Source organism: Alternaria alternata (assembly GCF_001642055.1).
Source record: "Alternaria alternata strain SRC1lrK2f unplaced genomic scaffold CC77scaffold_3, whole genome shotgun sequence".
Classification (NCBI taxonomy): domain Eukaryota; kingdom Fungi; phylum Ascomycota; class Dothideomycetes; order Pleosporales; family Pleosporaceae; genus Alternaria; species Alternaria alternata.
Genome location: NW_017306192.1, coordinates 285222 through 301964, shown reverse-complemented (window position 1 = coordinate 301964; position 16743 = coordinate 285222). Strand labels below are relative to the sequence as shown.

General features: G+C 51.7%; 8 protein-coding genes across 8 annotated transcripts; 3 read left to right on the top strand and 5 right to left on the bottom strand.

The window, feature by feature from the left end:
- Positions 1-88: 88 nt before the first annotated feature.
- CC77DRAFT_981249 (T-complex protein 1 subunit eta) lies at positions 89-2424 on the top strand. The gene is made up of 4 exons (XM_018536078.1): positions 89-254; positions 302-468; positions 521-1877; positions 1925-2424. The coding sequence occupies exons 1-4, from the start codon at positions 209-211 to the stop codon at positions 2038-2040; spliced, it is 1686 nt and encodes a 561-aa protein (XP_018389717.1). The 5' UTR covers positions 89-208; the 3' UTR covers positions 2041-2424.
- On the bottom strand, positions 2175-4271 carry CC77DRAFT_955076 (hypothetical protein). The gene is made up of 2 exons (XM_018535472.1): positions 3531-4271; positions 2175-3483 (listed from the first exon to the last, which is right to left on the bottom strand). Exons 1-2 carry the CDS (start codon positions 3960-3962, stop codon positions 2251-2253), a joined length of 1665 nt encoding a protein of 554 aa, XP_018389716.1. The 5' UTR covers positions 3963-4271; the 3' UTR covers positions 2175-2250.
- CC77DRAFT_510264 (mitochondrial carrier) lies at positions 4233-5963 on the top strand. The gene is made up of 2 exons (XM_018531980.1): positions 4233-4616; positions 4668-5963. The coding sequence occupies exons 1-2, from the start codon at positions 4502-4504 to the stop codon at positions 5828-5830; spliced, it is 1278 nt and encodes a 425-aa protein (XP_018389715.1). The 5' UTR covers positions 4233-4501; the 3' UTR covers positions 5831-5963.
- A 133-nt stretch (positions 5964-6096) lies between these two features.
- Positions 6097-7125, bottom strand: CC77DRAFT_1046954 (alpha/beta-hydrolase; the record flags this gene model as incomplete). Its single annotated transcript, XM_018527468.1, has 1 exon — positions 6097-7125. The coding sequence occupies exon 1, from the start codon at positions 6982-6984 to the stop codon at positions 6097-6099; it is 888 nt and encodes a 295-aa protein (XP_018389714.1). The 5' UTR covers positions 6985-7125.
- A 36-nt stretch (positions 7126-7161) lies between these two features.
- CC77DRAFT_510251 (cytochrome P450) lies at positions 7162-9216 on the top strand. Its single transcript, XM_018531979.1, has 3 exons — positions 7162-7467; positions 7522-8624; positions 8693-9216. The coding sequence occupies exons 1-3, from the start codon at positions 7339-7341 to the stop codon at positions 9087-9089; spliced, it is 1629 nt and encodes a 542-aa protein (XP_018389713.1). The 5' UTR covers positions 7162-7338; the 3' UTR covers positions 9090-9216.
- CC77DRAFT_1046953 (NAD(P)-binding protein) lies at positions 9088-10259 on the bottom strand. The gene is made up of 2 exons (XM_018527467.1): positions 9582-10259; positions 9088-9519 (listed from the first exon to the last, which is right to left on the bottom strand). Exons 1-2 carry the CDS (start codon positions 10052-10054, stop codon positions 9135-9137), a joined length of 858 nt encoding a protein of 285 aa, XP_018389712.1. The 5' UTR covers positions 10055-10259; the 3' UTR covers positions 9088-9134.
- A 188-nt stretch (positions 10260-10447) lies between these two features.
- CC77DRAFT_1016670 (alpha/beta-hydrolase) lies at positions 10448-12334 on the bottom strand. Its single transcript, XM_018524254.1, has 3 exons — positions 12003-12334; positions 11485-11945; positions 10448-11426 (listed from the first exon to the last, which is right to left on the bottom strand). The coding sequence occupies exons 1-3, from the start codon at positions 12023-12025 to the stop codon at positions 10534-10536; spliced, it is 1377 nt and encodes a 458-aa protein (XP_018389711.1). The 5' UTR covers positions 12026-12334; the 3' UTR covers positions 10448-10533.
- A 625-nt stretch (positions 12335-12959) lies between these two features.
- Positions 12960-16701, bottom strand: CC77DRAFT_1016669 (Nrap protein). The gene is made up of 2 exons (XM_018524253.1): positions 16194-16701; positions 12960-16143 (listed from the first exon to the last, which is right to left on the bottom strand). The coding sequence occupies exons 1-2, from the start codon at positions 16686-16688 to the stop codon at positions 13027-13029; spliced, it is 3612 nt and encodes a 1203-aa protein (XP_018389710.1). The 5' UTR covers positions 16689-16701; the 3' UTR covers positions 12960-13026.
- Between the last annotated feature and the right edge of the window lie 42 nt (positions 16702-16743).

Genomic DNA, 16743 nt, shown 5'->3' with positions numbered 1-16743 from the left:
CAGAAGTCGGGAAACTTACGCACGGTCCTCCGGCTTGGCAAAGGGTCGTGCTCTGGAGATTGGGAAAATTCATGGGACGCGTTTGTTTGATCCCCGCATACAGCTGCGCATAGCTCACCGTGCCCCTCACAACACACCACCAGCTTTATTTGAATTCAAAGCTTCCACAATCTGGGCCCGAGTCTTTGTATTTCTCTAATCAGACAGCATGTCGTTCGGCGGTCAAACACCGACCATTGTGGTGTTGCGGGAGGGTAGGTGCCTCGACACTTTTTGATACATACATCGCTAACAGTCTCAGGTACCGATCAGTCACAGGGCCGCGGTCAGGTAATATCAAACATCAACGCTTGCCTTGCTGTACAGGCCACGATCAAGGGAACACTCGGACCATATGGCGGTGATCTACTCATGGTCGATGAGAATGGCAGGCAGACAATCACCAACGATGGTGCCACAGTCATGAAGGTAGAGCCTGCTGCAAAATTTCAGCTTCCTTAGCGGGTCTAACTGTACACAGCTCCTTGATATCGTCCACCCCGCCGCCCGCGTTCTCACCGACATCGCACGATCGCAAGATGCCGAAGTGGGCGATGGTACCACTTCCGTCGTGGTTATTGCAGGAGAGATACTGAAGGAGATCAAGGACTTTGTCGAGCAGGGGGTCAGTAGCCAGACTATCATGAAAGGCCTCCGGAGAGCATCGCATCTTGCTGTCAACAAGATTATGGAGATCGCCGTAGACACTGCCGAGGGCAACCAGCGGGATACTCTCCAGAAACTTGCCGCGACCGCCATGAGCAGCAAGCTGATTCACAGGAATGCCGACTTCTTCACCAAGATGGTCGTAGACGCTGTACTCTCGCTCGACCAGGACGAGCTGAACGAGAAGCTCATCGGAGTAAAGAAGATTACTGGTGGTGCGCTCCAGGATTCGCTTTTTGTCAATGGTGTCGCATTCAAGAAGACCTTCTCATATGCCGGTTTCGAGCAACAACCGAAGACTTTCAAGCAGCCGAAGATCGTGTGCCTGAACGTCGAACTTGAGCTGAAGAGTGAGAAGGACAACGCTGAGGTACGGGTAGAGCAGGTCTCGGAATATCAGGCGATTGTCGACGCAGAGTGGCAGATTATCTACAACAAGATGGAAGCGCTATACAAGACGGGTGCCAAGGTTGTCCTGAGCAAGCTTCCTATTGGAGATTTGGCGACACAGTACTTCGCGGACCGCGACATCTTCTGTGCTGGACGCGTAGCGGCAGACGATCTCGACCGCGTATGCCGCGCAACAGGCGCGAGCCTTCAATCCACCTGCTCTGATATTCAGAGCAAGCACCTCGGAACCTGCGAATCGTTTGAGGAGCGACAAATTGGTGGCGAGCGCTTCAACTTCTTCGAGGGCTGCCCGGAGGCCAAGACTTGCACATTGGTGCTTCGTGGCGGTGCAGAGCAGTTCATCGCCGAGGTCGAGCGAAGCTTGCACGATGCAATCATGATTGTCAAGCGTGCGATCAAGAACAGGAACATTGTTGCCGGAGGTGGTGCTGTCGAGATGGAGATCTCCTCATACCTACACAACTACGCCGACAAGAACATCCCGCATAAGCAACAACCTATTATCAAGGCGTTTGCAAAGGCCCTCGAGGTCATTCCCAGGCAGCTCTGCGATAACGCCGGTGTCGACGCGACGGACATTCTCAACCGACTCCGCGTAGAACACAAGAAGGGCAACATCTGGGCTGGTGTCGACTTTACAACAGAGAGCATAGCGAACAACATGGAGAGGTTCGTCTGGGAGCCTAGTCTGGTCAAAGTCAACGCTCTGCAGGCAGCAACGGAGGCGGCATGCTTGATCCTGAGCGTTGACGAGACAATCAGTATGTGAGATGACATTCCAGGGCAAAACAATGCTAACAATATGCAGAGAACCAGGAGTCACAGCAACCACAAGCCCCCAACAGGCCGCTACCGCCTGGCGCTGCACAGAGGGCGCTGGGTGGAGGAGGAAGGGGACGCGGCCGTGGAATGCCCAGACGGTAAAGACTCCAGAGCAGAAGAGAGAGTGTATACCAAGACAGAGACACCTATGCTACGCCATGTCGCAGACGCAGATGTCCATGAATAATGCAAAAATGATGAATCGAACAAGCATCTTGTTCACAAGTCTTAAGCGCACCGAAGAATTTTCGATGAACATGAAACGATGCAGTGAATTCTAGTAAGGATCTTTGAATTGCTCCTTCACGCTCGTTACGACTCCTTGATACGTCTCTCGCCCCAGCTCATGCCATAACTCTTTACCCTACTAAAGTAGAAGGCACGATCATTCTTCAATCCAAACTCGGCCCAGTCATCCGTCAATCGGTTATAACTCCAGTACCCTTGCCAAACAAGTTTGTTGTTCTTAGCTCCTCGCCCTGCATTGCCAAAACTCAATGCCATCTTGTACATGTACTTCGGCGTGGCGCCTGGTTTCTCAATATGCAGCGTGCCCTCCTGTTCCTCGCTGCCAGGCTCCGGACCGCTCATGCGCCAGCGGCCTAACACGGCGTCTTTCATTGGTGCAGTGGGCAGGTTGTGATGGTTCTTGTGAATATGTTCGACATACAAGTAGGGAACCACATCGGCGGGCTCGGTAGTGGTGAGCAGAGAGATGCATGTCCCGTCGCGCAGAAAGCGCAGGTAGCGGAAGTAGGTTACAATATGGATAGGCGAGTTCCAGGATGATGTTGTAGGTAGTGCTTGTCCGGGACGCGTATAGTTGACCGTACTGATGTAGCAGCCGTTGAACCGAATGCGAGGGCGTTGTCGAAAGAGTGTGCGGTAAGTGGGGTATGGTGTTGGGACGAGAAGCTGAGTCAGTGCTGCTGGAGAGAGTGATTCGGTTGCGGCTTCGATGTCTTCGGTATCAGAGAGGTCAAGGTTTGCGGCACCTAGAGTGATTCCGCCCATGTCGTCGTCATTGAGCGGTTTCCCACCAACTTGACACGACCATGTGTAGTGCATGGACGCGAAGCCATATTCGGGCCCTAGAGCTAAACGTTTCCAAACACGGTCTTCGGTGGTCACTAGGTAAGCCAGGCGTTTACACACTTGGGCCAGGCGAGCGAATGACGCAATGTCTTGTATGGCGAGTTGCTCCAATACCTCGACAATGATCTCTTCCGGGATACTGGATATCGGACATGGAGGCGCGGGGCTTAGATCGGTTGGTGCTAGCTCACCGAGAATAGAAGTGCTGGCGTATTCGTTGATCAGGCTTTGGTACGTGGGAGAGAGACCATGTAGGGAGTGGTGGGCAGTGTTGGGCACTGTGGCTGAGGCATTGGATGGGTTGGGGTCCTGGGGTTTGGGTACAGGGTGGGACGATGCTGGTGTTGATGATGAAACTGAAGCGCTTGCTGCTTGTGCAGCTTTGAGTTTCTTGAAATATGAGGGCGGGAAGTGCTTCGCTTTGTACGTCTCTTGAACGCCAGAATCGAGCTACCAACATCAGACGATAGTTTATGGTGACATTGAAGTCAACGCACCTTGAATGCTTTTCTGTACAGATCTACACTGTCACCCAAACTACCTTGGCTTTCCTTTTCTACGGCTTTCTCATAATGTTCTAGAGCAGACGTCGGTTCGGTCTCCTCAGCAATGGCGGCAGCGGTCTGAGCGCTCGTTTCATCAAGTCTCCGGCCATGCTGCTTCTCACCCAGATTATGGTAGGTATAGGAGTTGACTTCGTCACCGCCTTCTAGGCTTAGGCTCCGAGCACGAGTGTGATGCTGCACATCAGGCGCATTGCTTTTGTTTGCATGAGATTTGCTCGTTGAGGATGAAGTAGCGGTGTTCTTGACCGACGCAGACGAGGCAGGCGCCTTGCCCTTTGATCTGGCAGTCACTTCTTCCCTCCATTTCTGGCGGAAAGACTCGAGCTCGGCCTCGGTGTTGGTGGGAACGTCTTGAGGGTCCATGGCAAACTTGGCCAAGAGCGGTGGTACTTGGGTATCGGTTAGACGCGGTATGTCCGAAGTCGCAGGATGTGGACGAGAACAGGGCCCAATGCAGAGGCTAGCAACGGGCTTTTAGTAAGGATACGAATTCAATCGACGTGTGACTCTAGAGAAAGTTCCGGTGCTCGCAGTGATTAGGCGTGCATGACGGGGCCTGTGAAGTTGCGGCAGGGCGATGACGGGCGCCACTCGATCCATGTTCTAGCCTCGCGCAGTGCGCCATCTGATAAGCCGACGCCCTTTTGTCTCTGACAATCGGCATGAGGGGCCAATCATCCAACGTGGGCGGCGCGGGAATGACGCGCCAAAAAGTGTAGCTCCGATAATTAAGTCGTTGCGTCAAAGCTTCCCGTCGCCTTCGTCACCACTTATACACGCCCATCACTCCAGAAGACAATGCGCACAACGCCCTTTTTGCGCATCCAGCCCTCTGACAAGACCCCTCGCACCGCTTCGAGGCTATCCCCCACCTCCCTGCTGCCACTCCCAAAGTAGGCAACATGGCGATGGCCACGCAGCGAGCCGAGGCAGCGGATCCAACCGGCGTGGGAGAAGTGTCGCTCGGCCAAAAAATGATGTCTGCCGTCTCGGGTAGTGTCCTCACGTCGTTGCTGGGTATGTCGCATCTACGCAGTTGTTTGCCATGCCAGAACTGACACCAGCAAGTCACCCCTCTCGACGTCGTCCGCGTACGACTACAATCGCAAGAAACCGTCCCGACCACCTCGCCACGCCCACGCGGATTCAATGGCCCAACACTCACACAATTCCGCGATCTACCACCCAATCTCGGCATCTCCTCGTGCTGCAGAGAGGTTTTTTGGATGAACAACAAGGCACCCTTCTGCGTAGCGGGGCCAACTATGGCGCCCATAAACCCCGCCGATTTGAGCTGTGCCGTGGAGGAGGTCGAACGCAAAACCATAAATAGCACATGGGACGGTCTGCGCAAGATTGCCCAGAACGAGGGCCCGCGGACACTCTGGAGAGGACTGTCACCGACCCTAGTCATGGCAGTGCCTGCAAACGTCATCTACTTCGCCGGATACGACTGGCTGCGAACAGCACAAGCCTCACCTTTGCGACAAACTGTTTCCGATGCGTACATACCATTAGTGGCAGGAGCCGCTGCACGAGTTCTTGCTGCCGTAGCAGTGGGTCCCATCGAAATATTCCGAACACGAATGCAGGCAGCAAATTCTACTGCCACCGCCGCTGGGCACTTCCGCGATACAATGGACGGGCTTAGAGAAATGGTCGCCAGCCAGGGTGTCTCCAGTTTGTGGAGAGGCCTCACATTAACCCTCTGGCGCGATGTACCTTTCTCTGCCATGTACTGGTGGGGCTACGAAGCCACAAGAAACGTTTTGACAGACCAACGAGGAAGAAGGGAGGCTAGGAACGATGGTTTCGAATTCCGCATGGGCCGAGGCGAGGAGAGAGTACGGAGAAGAAGCAGGTCAAGAAGCCAGGAAAACCATAGAGATACATTGGTCGACAGCTTCATCGCTGGTGCTACGTCAGGAGCAGTTGCTGCTTTCATCACTACACCGTTTGATGTTGGAAAGACACGCCAACAAGTTGCGCGGCACATGGGCGACACTGCAAAGGACATCGCAAACTCAACACGGCCAGAAGACCAATCCATGCCACGCTTCCTCGCGCATATTTACCGCGAACAAGGCATGCCGGGTCTGTTCAAGGGCTGGGCAGCCAGATGTCTCAAGATCGCGCCTGCATGCGCTATCATGATTAGCTGCTACGAGTTCAGTAAAAAGATGGCCTTAGATATGAATGGACGACGGGAACGGGAACGATTAGAAGCATGAACTGCAATACGCCACACCACCAACCCCGGTGCGTAGCACACCACATCCATTACTCGCGTTATCGGCTTCACACATCATATGATAATTGCATAGCGGCGCATTGGGAGCGTACAGGTTAAAACCCACTCATGGTTGCATTGGCGGCGTTTCGTGCAGACAATGGGCGGGCATTGTTTTATTGTGTATTTGGAACCGGATTGAAGCGATACCAGCGAATACGTCTGTACATGGCACAGGCAGCACTCAATAATGAAAAGTTACAACCATTAGTCATGCTGACTTGTTTTTTCAGTGCCTTGTCTACTCACATCCCTCAAGAAAGCGAGGAATGCTTCCTGACATCTCTCTGCCTGACTGACATATATCTCATGGCCCGGGCCCTCGACGAGCACCAACTTACTTCCTTGGATTGTCTCAGCCAAAACCTCCATGTCTTGTACTTTCACAGCAGCACTCTGCGTTGGCGATAAGATCAATGTTGGTACTTTGATCTCCCTCAACCACGGTCTCGCGTCCAGTGTTGACAAGAACTCCGCATACTGAGCCAACCCCTCACCATCACTAACAGCAATCTGTTCCAGATACCACGGAAGATAGTGCGGATCCGAAACCGGAATTGTGCCAGGAACTCGCGACAAGGCCTCCGCCCAACCCCGCGATCCAAGCTCCCTGCATGCTGCCGGCCAATTCTTCTTACCAAACGCAAAGAGTTGTAGAGCTTGTGGCGGCAAATGAGTAGGTGTTGAGCATACTGTCAAGCTCAAAACTCTCTCGGGATGCCTGGCTGCGAATATCTCGCCCAGCATACCTCCAGTTGACTCGCCAAGGAAATGCACTTTCTCCACGCTGAGTTGGTCGAGCGTGTCGAGGATTTCCTCCAAGATTGAATCTACGGTATAGTCATACTTTGCTGTGTCCTTTGGATAACTAGAGTGTCCGTGGCCTCTCAAATCGCGTCGTATGACACGGTATTGGCGAGATAAGATTGGGACCCAATGGTACCAGAACGCGGCATGCCGCCCAAAACCATGTTGTATCAAGATTGTCTCTCGGGGTTGCCAAGGATCGGTAAAGTCGTCGAGGATGTAGTGAGTTCGCTGACCGGAGGGGTGGTGAACGAATGTCAGACCGGATGCGTCGCGATCTAACGGCATGGTCGGCAATTGTCGAGACTGTAAAGTCTTCGTGTCGCTCGGTTTTCTTTACTGTCCATGAATTTTTTACTCAACTCTGACCTCATATCTTCATTGCCGACTTCATTCCACTAGTACCGTACTGGTGTATTCTGGGGTACATCGGTTTGTGGGGCATTTGCGGGGAAGCTGCAACGCCCACGACTATACCCCAACGCTTGGTCTGATGCGGCACCAACAAGAGCTACCGTAAAGATTGAAAGACTTCAACCTATGATAGTCCAGCTCTACTTGGGAAAAAACTTGAAGTTGATCTTTGAACAGTCAGAATTCGTAGTGACTGAGCTTTTCATCTCCACATAGCGAGCATCGGCCATGTCCATCCTCGATATCGTTCAGGCATCTTGGAGATCATCTTTCGTCCTCAAACTAGGGTTAGTCACTACAACACCAATACTACTCTTGTTGACGGTATACTTCATTGTTGTGCCGAACGCTATTAAGGTAACGTTGTTCATCCGATAGCCCGTCTCGTATCACTGCTGACCTCACCTGTAGGATTCTCGGCGTCGACATCTACCACCAGGCCCAAAAGGGCACCCATTCGTCGGTTCTCTCTTCGAGCTCGCAGATACGGAAGCTGTGCGTGATAAAGTCGTCGCATGGCGCAAACAATATGGTCATGTATTTCATACCAAGATTGGCGGAACAGACTACATATGGCTATCTTCACCAAAGGCCGTCAAAGACTTGATGGATAAGAAATCGAACATCTATTCCTCACGAGCCCCTGCACCCATGGCACAAGATGTCTTATCCGCAGGGCGACGCCAATTGTTCATGCAATATGGACCCAGGTGGCGCAGCATCCGAAAACATAGCCACGCGCTCCTCAATCTCAACGCGAGTATCAATTACCAACCTGTTCAAGACTTTGAGAGCAAAGTTCTGTTAAAACAATTGATGCAAGATTCCAACGATTTCATGTCCATCAACAGACGCTACTCCGCCAGCGTCATAATGCTGGTCACATATGGCTATCGCATACCCAGTTGGGACGATCCACTCATAAAACGCATCTACGACGTGCTGGAGCGCTTCACTAGAAATACTGCACCAGGAGCATGGGCCATTGATTCGTTTCCTGCGCTAGCGTCCTTACCGCAATGGCTGTTCGGGAATTGGAGAACACACGGCCAGAAGCTCCATGAACAGGATAGCAAAGTGTACCTTGATCTCTGGAACAAGCTCAAGAAGGACACGGATGCCGGAGTAGCAAAAGATTGCTTCACAAAGACATTTTACCTGAACGGACCCGAGAAGTCGGGCATCGATGAGCTGGCTGCAGCGTACACGTGCGGTGGGCTGATTGAAGCCGGGTCTGAAACTACCGGTACGACACTGAACAACTTTGTCCTTTCTATGGTTTTATTCCCTGAGGCGCAAAAGAAGGCACAGGAAGAGTTGGATCGTGTGGTTGGCAAGGACAGATTGCCGACGTGGGAGGATGAGGAGAATTTGCCCTATGTGAGAGGTGTGATTAAGGAAGTATTGAGGTGGAGACCAGTGAACAAATTTGGAATGCCGCATGCGACTAGCGAGGATGACTGGTACGAGGGCTGGTTCATTCCCAAGGGAAGTATTGTAGTGCTGAACTGGTGGTATGACTCTCTGTCTCTTCACTTTACTTGTTGGCATCCTGAGATGAAGATTTTACTGATCGTCACAGGGCAATTCACAACGACCCAGACCTCTGGCCCAATCCCTCAGCTTTCGATCCCTCTCGCTACCTAAACCATACTGCATCTGCAGCACACTACATGAATACTGCCGATCCTTCAGAGCGTGACCACTTCGCCTATGGCGCAGGACGACGCTCATGTCCAGGCGTGCACGTCGCCGAACGTTCACTTTTTATCAACGTGTCCCGGGTACTTTGGGGGTTTAACCTTACTAAGAAGGTTGGAAAAGAAGGCAAAGAAGCACATGTCAACACAAAGATGGAGCCTGGGTTCTTTAGTGTGCCGGAGCCATTCCATTGTGATATCCGGCCTAGGAGTGAGGCGCATGCCAAGGTTATGAGAGAGGAGAGCGAGAGAGCAGAAAGAGATGGATTGGATTATTGAACAGGAGTTTTGATCATTGTAAAAGTACTACTTGCTGTATCTTTCTCAGTATCCTTGCCTCTTTGGTGGTTCCTGGTAGCCTAAATTCCAGATCTTATCACTCTCCTCGCCAATCCACCGCTGGCTTTCGTTCGGGTAATCGACCGGCTGCCTAAAATAGATATTCTCTTGAGACAACTCTACAGCCTGGCCGGTCAATGTGTCATCTGCTAAAAAAGCATCAATAGCCTTGTTCACTGTTGACAAAGGCGTAATGTGCTCTTTAGGCCAGCGCTTTGCGACTTCTGGAGGACAGAGGTTTGTTGGAATAAAGGCTGGGCAGATTGCGTTAACTGTGATGCCCTCCTTGACGAATACGGGTCCAGAGGCGCGGCACAGACCCACCACGCCATACTTGCTGGCTGTGTACTGAGGGCATTGTATCATGGAACTTGGGCTCTCGTTAGTCTCGTGCTCGGTCTCAACACAAGCACCAGGAAAAGAAGTACTTACTATAAACCGGCCGCACTACTCGTGGCGACGAATTTACCCTTCCCACCACCTGCCTCCTTGCTTCTTCTAACATAATACTTGAACAGCCACAATCCCTGCATCACGCCCTCGAGGTTGACCTCCATAGTCTTCGTATTCAACTTCTTCACCAGACCTTCTTCATCCACCTCTTCCTTGTCCATATCCTCAAAGATGTTCTGTCTATCGTCGATACCAGCATTTGCATGGCAAAAGTCCAGACGGTTGCCACCCCATTCGTAAGCGCGCTTGAAGAGCTGTGCTTGCGATTTATAGGAGGAAACATCGGTTTGGTGAAAAATCGCGTCGGGGCCAAGGCTTGCGGCTACACGTTCGCCTGATGATGGATTCAGGTCTGCGATGACGACTTTATAGCCTTTGCTGTACAGGTGGGTTGCTACTGCTTCGCCGATGCCGGAGCCTGCACCTGTTACGATAGCCACCGGTTTTGACATGTTTGTTATTATCCTTTTACTCCGTTTATTCCAGATATGATGCGAGTTGCGAAGGTAACTCTAGGGTTTGCAAGTAAAAGGTACTATATGTCGTTCCGGTGACTCTTGCTCCAAGCTCGCGTCTTTGCCGATCGGACGCATCCTCCGGCTAAGCTGCGCGGCAGGCATCATCGTGGTTGTGGCCATGGGGCGTGGAGATGGGTCGCGAAGACCCCACATGAAGCACGCCGGGAGTTGTGGACAGATACAGGTTACCCCGCACTAAACTACATGGAGCGTGCGGGGGTGAAGGTGCTCGGGGACTTCCGACCGATGTGCATCTTGGGTGATATCTACACGTGAAGATACCTCGGCGAGAAACACGACTTTACCAACAGTTAGATTATATATTTTTTCCAACGGATATGCTTGGTTAGTACGAGAGCGCAGAATGGTCTTGGAAGCGTCGAGCCAAAATCGCTATGCAAATTCCTGCCAATCTACTTACCGGAAACGAACATGTCCCACGCCGCGCTCAGACAATCTAGATCGACATTTTCCAGTTTATTTCCTTCCTCAATTTCTGGCCCATAAACCTTGGTCCTTCCTTCTGCCCATGCACTACCAGCCTGTCCATGCACAAAAGTTATGAAGTCCTCAGCTAATCTTCGAGCCGTCTTCTTCGCCTCAACAGGAAGGTTTTCTTCGAAGTTCTGGAACAAGAACGCCGCATCCAACATATGCGTACTTTTGCCCTCGAACCTGCCTTGCCAAGGATTTGGCTCGGTGAAGAAGTAGGAGGAAACCTTCCCTTTGAATGCGCGAGCGTAGTACTTTGCAGGGAGACGGTACGCAATGTCTGTCGCTAAATTGACGATGGAGGACATGGCCTCATCGTCAGGGGTTGAAGGTGTAACGCCATATGCTGATAAGACGGCTTGGGTGACAGACGTAGGAAGATTGCGAGAGAAGGATGAATGGATCGCCGACGCCGACCCATCATTCGGAAGGCCCATGAAGAAGAAGACATTGCCATCATGAGCACATGATCCTATCAGCAACTCTTCGCACCAGCTGTTGTTCAGACTCTGGAGTGTATCGGTCGAAAGTTGCGTGAATGTGGCTGCTTCTGAGAGAATATCGCCATCGATGTAAGGTAGAAGTGGCATATCCATTGGAGTCTTTTCAACAAGTTCCTCCGGACTCATGGCAATAAGACTATTGATACGTTCCTGGGTCGAAACGTGCGTGAGGCCTAGTTTTTGCACGATGGCGTTATATGATCTCTCAGCAACAGACGGTGATAGTGGCTTGAGCATGATCGGTGTTCCCGACATGCTTATCGCACGTCTGAACAATGGCTCTTTGGAACTCAATTGATGCAACACCGAGACTGTTTACCTGGTTAGCTCTGTTACAGCCCACTGAAATGCCACGGAACAACAACGTACCAGCACCAGCGCTCTCACCAAACAAGGTAACGTTATCCGCGTCACCTCCGAATGCACCGATGTGCTTTCTAACCCACTGCAACGCACATCTTTGATCCCTCAAACTGTTGTTCCCAGGGTATCCAGCTTTCCTCAATTCCTCGCTCGTCAGGTTTCCTGGGGCACCTAGACGGTAGTTCACGTTGACGACGATAACTGGGGTGCCAAGTTTTGCGCTCATTCTGACTAGACGCGCTGGATCGTACTGCGGCCAGGAGTTTGCGCCCATGATGAATCCACCGCCATGTACGAAGACCATCACCGGGACGGCAATACTCATACCACTGGGAAGGGATGGAGCAGTAATGTTGAGGTTGAGGCACTCAGTGCTGGACATGGGAATCTCAGGGCCAGTGCCGATAGTACATTGGATCAGGGTTGACTGCTCGAATGCGCAACCGTCCATTGCTGGCGCACGAGGTCTAGTGTTGTAAGTACGCTACTTGAAGGATGAGATGAGTGGAACAGAAGTGACTTACCCGAACTCTGTAGCATCAACCATTTTCTCCCCATACTCAGCAACAAGCTTAGGCGCCGCAAGCCAATCCCCCAGCTTGCCATACTTGATTCCCAGATACCTTTTCAAGCCCTGCTCTTCTCTGCCAACACAAGAAATGAGAGGCGTTACAAGTGTAGTCTTTATCCATTCCTCTTCAGTACAAGCCCGCAGGCCACTTGAGAAAATATGAGGAGACATATTGTTGAGTATCTTTCACTACCATACCCTCCATCTTATATTCCCTTCTATTCACCTTGAACCAGGAGCCAACTAGTGCCTCTACCAGGCATAGTCGATGCAGCATATACCGAGTAAGCACGCACAGACCAACAGAGACGAAGGAGGCGGGTACTCCAAGCTAAGCGAAGTCCTCCAGGCTGAATGCAGCAAAGTAGACACGTGACATCGGCCGAAACCCATAGGTTTTATATCACAAGAGTCTACGCTATGACCCTTGTCACGTGTACTTGAGATAGTGTTGAGGGTACCGCGTTGATAACCCTTGGCAGTCTGGACTATACTTTAACTACTTTGGGCATTGTGGCGTGGAACTGCGGGCCTGAGAGTGGGAATAGCGACATGCTATGCTAAGAAGAGTTTGGTAGACTTGTCATGTCGACCGAATGGTTATACTTCGTATGTACGCTTGTGGCAGTAACGAAAAAGCGTCAGGGGCGAACACGCTCCATGCATCCCAGCATTTTCATGCTAGATCTCTATCTTTCGTTGCCGTTTCTACGTTATTTTCGGAACAAACTAGTCAAGGCCGAATTAGGGAACGGATTGCAGAGGTGCGGTATTGTGCATTTGGCATGCTCATCCTTCGATCCTGCCAAAACGCGCGTCTTGGCTACTGAGCCACATTATTGTTGAGTACACCAGATACATAACGCGCTGCTGATGCTATGTTTGAGAACGTTAATGAACTGGGTACTGAATCCGTTTCATTGTCTCTCTGAAAATCTTGTGATAGAAGCTCCTATTCTCTGATTACCTACAACACACTAGCTCTTGACGTCAATGCTCTTAACCAATTCCCCACCTAGTCGCTTAATCTCATGCACAATGACCTCTGAATTTACTTTGATCTCAACGGTATCCTTCTTTCCAGTGACTGGCACGCTGTTCCATCCAGCTTTGATCTTCCAACCTCTCTGTGCGGTGGCTATCGGATTCCATAATCCGACAATTTTGTCCAGTGTCTCCGGGTCCCAGAACCATAACACAGCATCGCCATAGACATCTAACAGATCTTGTGCAAAAAGCTGTGGAAGTGGTGTTACGGCCGGCGATAAACTTGATGTTGCCTTTTGAAGGTCGAGGTTCTTGAACTTGGGTGTGCTCTTGGTAGATTTTGTTGGTCTGAGAGTGTACTTTGATGATACAGTTATGACTATATCGAAGTCGGAGACACCAGGTGTGAAGAGCAATCCTGGGTTCAGAGCCTCTTGCATCTTAGCAGCATCTATGTTGTTGATGTGCCCCAGCAGACGTTCTTCGTCCGCACGAACAGCCTGTGTAGCGGCCTTCGCCAATGCGGTCAAGCGCGCAGCAACGACCTTCTCGGGCTTTGCTTTGTTTGTCCAAGTTGTACCCTCTTCGTCTAGATTGGTCGCAGCGAAGAGCACGACGCGGTTCATAGCGGGATCTATGCGACGCCATGCTTCGAATCGTGTCCGCAACCGGTCGAGATCTTCAGACTTCATGCCTTTGGATGTGGTGTCCTCCAGATCTGCAGGGTTTGCAGAAAATGTTGTTGAGAAGTCTACAATGAGCGGGACATGTCTCCAGTCCCATCGACTGATCCATGACAATGTTCGTAGGAAACCGGTGGTTGCGGTTGAAGGTACGGGCCAAGGATATGGTTGTAGGAACGTGCGAATGACGAGAAGCTCAATAAGTTCAGGGGAAAAGTGTGGGGCGAGGAGGTGCGACGCGAACCACTTCTTCGTCAACCGTATCGCTGGTGAAAGGGCCAGGAATCGGGTACATAGGGTTTGTAGGACTTGCGAATGTAGAGGCGCCTGTACGAACTCGCGCTTGTACAATGCCAGGGATGTAGCCGCGGACTCTCTCGATACGCCATCCAGCGACTTATCCTTGATTTGACGATCGAACAGAGTAGGCTCACGGTCGTGATAGATACGGATTCGGAACGTGAAACCCGCAACCACAGTGACATCAAGGAACGCCTGGTTCTGAGCTGGCTGTGACGGGTTCTCCATGCCAACACGAGCGACGTAGCCGGCTTCGAGCTTTGACAAAAGCTCAGCTAGCCTGAGCAGGAAAGCGATCTTGGTCCGCTGTATGGCACAAAGGTCATCCGGCCAGCGTCCAGAACCTTCAAATTGTAGTACGACTGAGGCAGGAGTGTGGCCTGGGGATGGAACATCGATGGATGAATAACGTAATTGCGGGTCCGCGGCTCTCAGATGACGAAGTCGAAGCGGGAGCTCTTCCAAGTCCCGGATGTCCTTCTCCATTGCACTGAAAGCGTTCATAATGGGTAAGAATGGCGCCGTTCCGGATTGTCCCTGCATCTGACCAGCCGGTATAAGGCGGCCGAACGCATCACTTGAGAACCTGGCTGACTCTGCCACTTTGTCGCCCACATGCTTACCTAAGATGTAAAGCACAATCTGTTCCATCACCGAAGCTGATGTGTCTTTGACGGACCAAACAACACTCTCGAGAATGCTACCATCCTTGAAGCGCCTGAGCTCCGCCTTCTCGCCCCAGAATTTGCGGAAGGAAGCAGCTTCCTGCTTGTTCTCTGCGGAAGGGCCATGATCAACGGTACGAGTGGCGTTTGCAGGATCCGTAGCAAAGTTTACAAGTATGCTCTTGCTTTGCTTTTCTTGCGGGCGTCGCGATGATATGGACCAGGATTCCTCTCCAGGCATAGTAAAAGACAGAGCTGTGATACGGTCACCAAGAGCGCGGGTCAGGGTACTGTTGATTTTCCTGCAAGTCTCGGTAATACGTTGGTCGTATTCCTCGCCTGCTGTATCAAATCCAAGCGACGCGAAGGGGATTTCGAGTGTGGCGTCGTAACGGTACTTCAACAACTCTGTCTTCAGAATAAAGGCAGCGTCGAAGTGATCGAACACAGAGTCGCTCAGCATGTCTACAGTTGCTTTGGCTTCAGATCGCAAGCGCGAGTAGGACCATGGGGTCATCTTGAAAAGGACGTTCTGTCCTCGCGGTCCGTCAAACACGACAGGCGAAGTCTCTGTCTTTGGTATAGTAATGTTGGTTGCCTGGAAGATGAATGGTTTCTTGGTAAGATCGCCTCTCGACAAGAACTGCAGTGTCGACTTGAAGAGTTGATAGCTACTGAAACCAGAAGAAACGGTTTGAGCGCCAGTTCCGGCATTCGGCTGCAAGAGTATAGCCATTATTGCAGCCCATTCGAAATTGCCAAATCCCCCCTTGCGAAGCTGACTGGCAAAACCACGCTGCTTCAGCCAAATACGACCAAGTATACAAGCATCCTTGAACGCTTCAGCTCTCGATGCGGTACCGTGGAGAAGCTTGAGGTAGGCTGTGACGTTGGTGTCCGACTGTAGGGTGTTGTTGTAGAATGGCGTTGCAGCAAGAGCCTTGCCAGACGCTTCGTCGTCGCTGCCTTTGGGGCGCACGCAGTTCGAGTTGGGCAAAAGTTTACCTGGCGCAAAGGTGTTTTCTGGCAATGCGACCAAGATGTTGATATGGCATTTGGAGCTCGAGAAGTCATCAGCATCCCCATTTCCGCTCGGACGTACAGTCAAAATGGGCTGGAGCTGGTTTCCATTCAGAGTGTCGAAAGACAGTTTGAACTTGTGCTCTTTCGAAGACTTGATCCCAGCAGCCAAACAAGCCAGATAGTACGAGCGCTTGTAGAAGTATCGGTGGTTCAAATAGTCCTTGTCGGTGAAGATGCTCTTCGGCATTGTGACTACCAGATCGACGGAGAAGACGTCTTCGTGTCGAGTCGCAGTCTTGAGCGGGTAACTGCCGGTCGCATTGATGCTCGCAGGTCGTTCATACTGCAGCTTATACAAGGCGTCTTTCGGCGGGCGAGGAGTGGGGAAGGGAACTGCGACACCGGCTGACTTGAGGGCTTTCTCGGCTTCAGCGATCTGCGTATTGTCAGCTTATGTTTCTTCCACTCAATTCTTCTGTAACGAACCGGTAGTGGATCGCGGCTGGGTATCTGCTCAATGATGGTCTTGAGGGTTCGCATTGCGTTCTCTGCAGGAGCTTCTCTCTTGCCGTACTTCAGCTTGACCTGATCCAACAGCTCATCCAGCTGGAGCTTGAACATGTTTGACTTGAAGGACTCGGCGGTGTATACGCCGTCCTGGAGGCTCGGCGCAGGTCTCTTAGGTGGCTTCGCTGCGCTCGTCGCTTTGCCGGCGGTGGTCTGCTTTCTGCTCGGATGAACATCTGCCTCTTCCTCGAAGTCATTTTCCTCATCCTCGCTTATGCTCTCGTCATCCTCGCCATCTTCGGCGGCTTCCACGCCGTCCATGTCGTCTCCGCTCTGGGCGGTTGCATCTTCGGCGTTGCTTGCGTCCAGCGCGGCTCCAGTGTCGGCCTCACCAAAGTCAGCAAAACTCCCTTCGCTCTCAGCTTCCGAGTCGCTGTGCTCGAGCTTCCTTCGTTTTGTCGCGGGTGGGGCCATGGCGGTTGTGCTTGAGGGTTGGTCGAATGCGACGCGAAATTTCTCTGGACTTTTG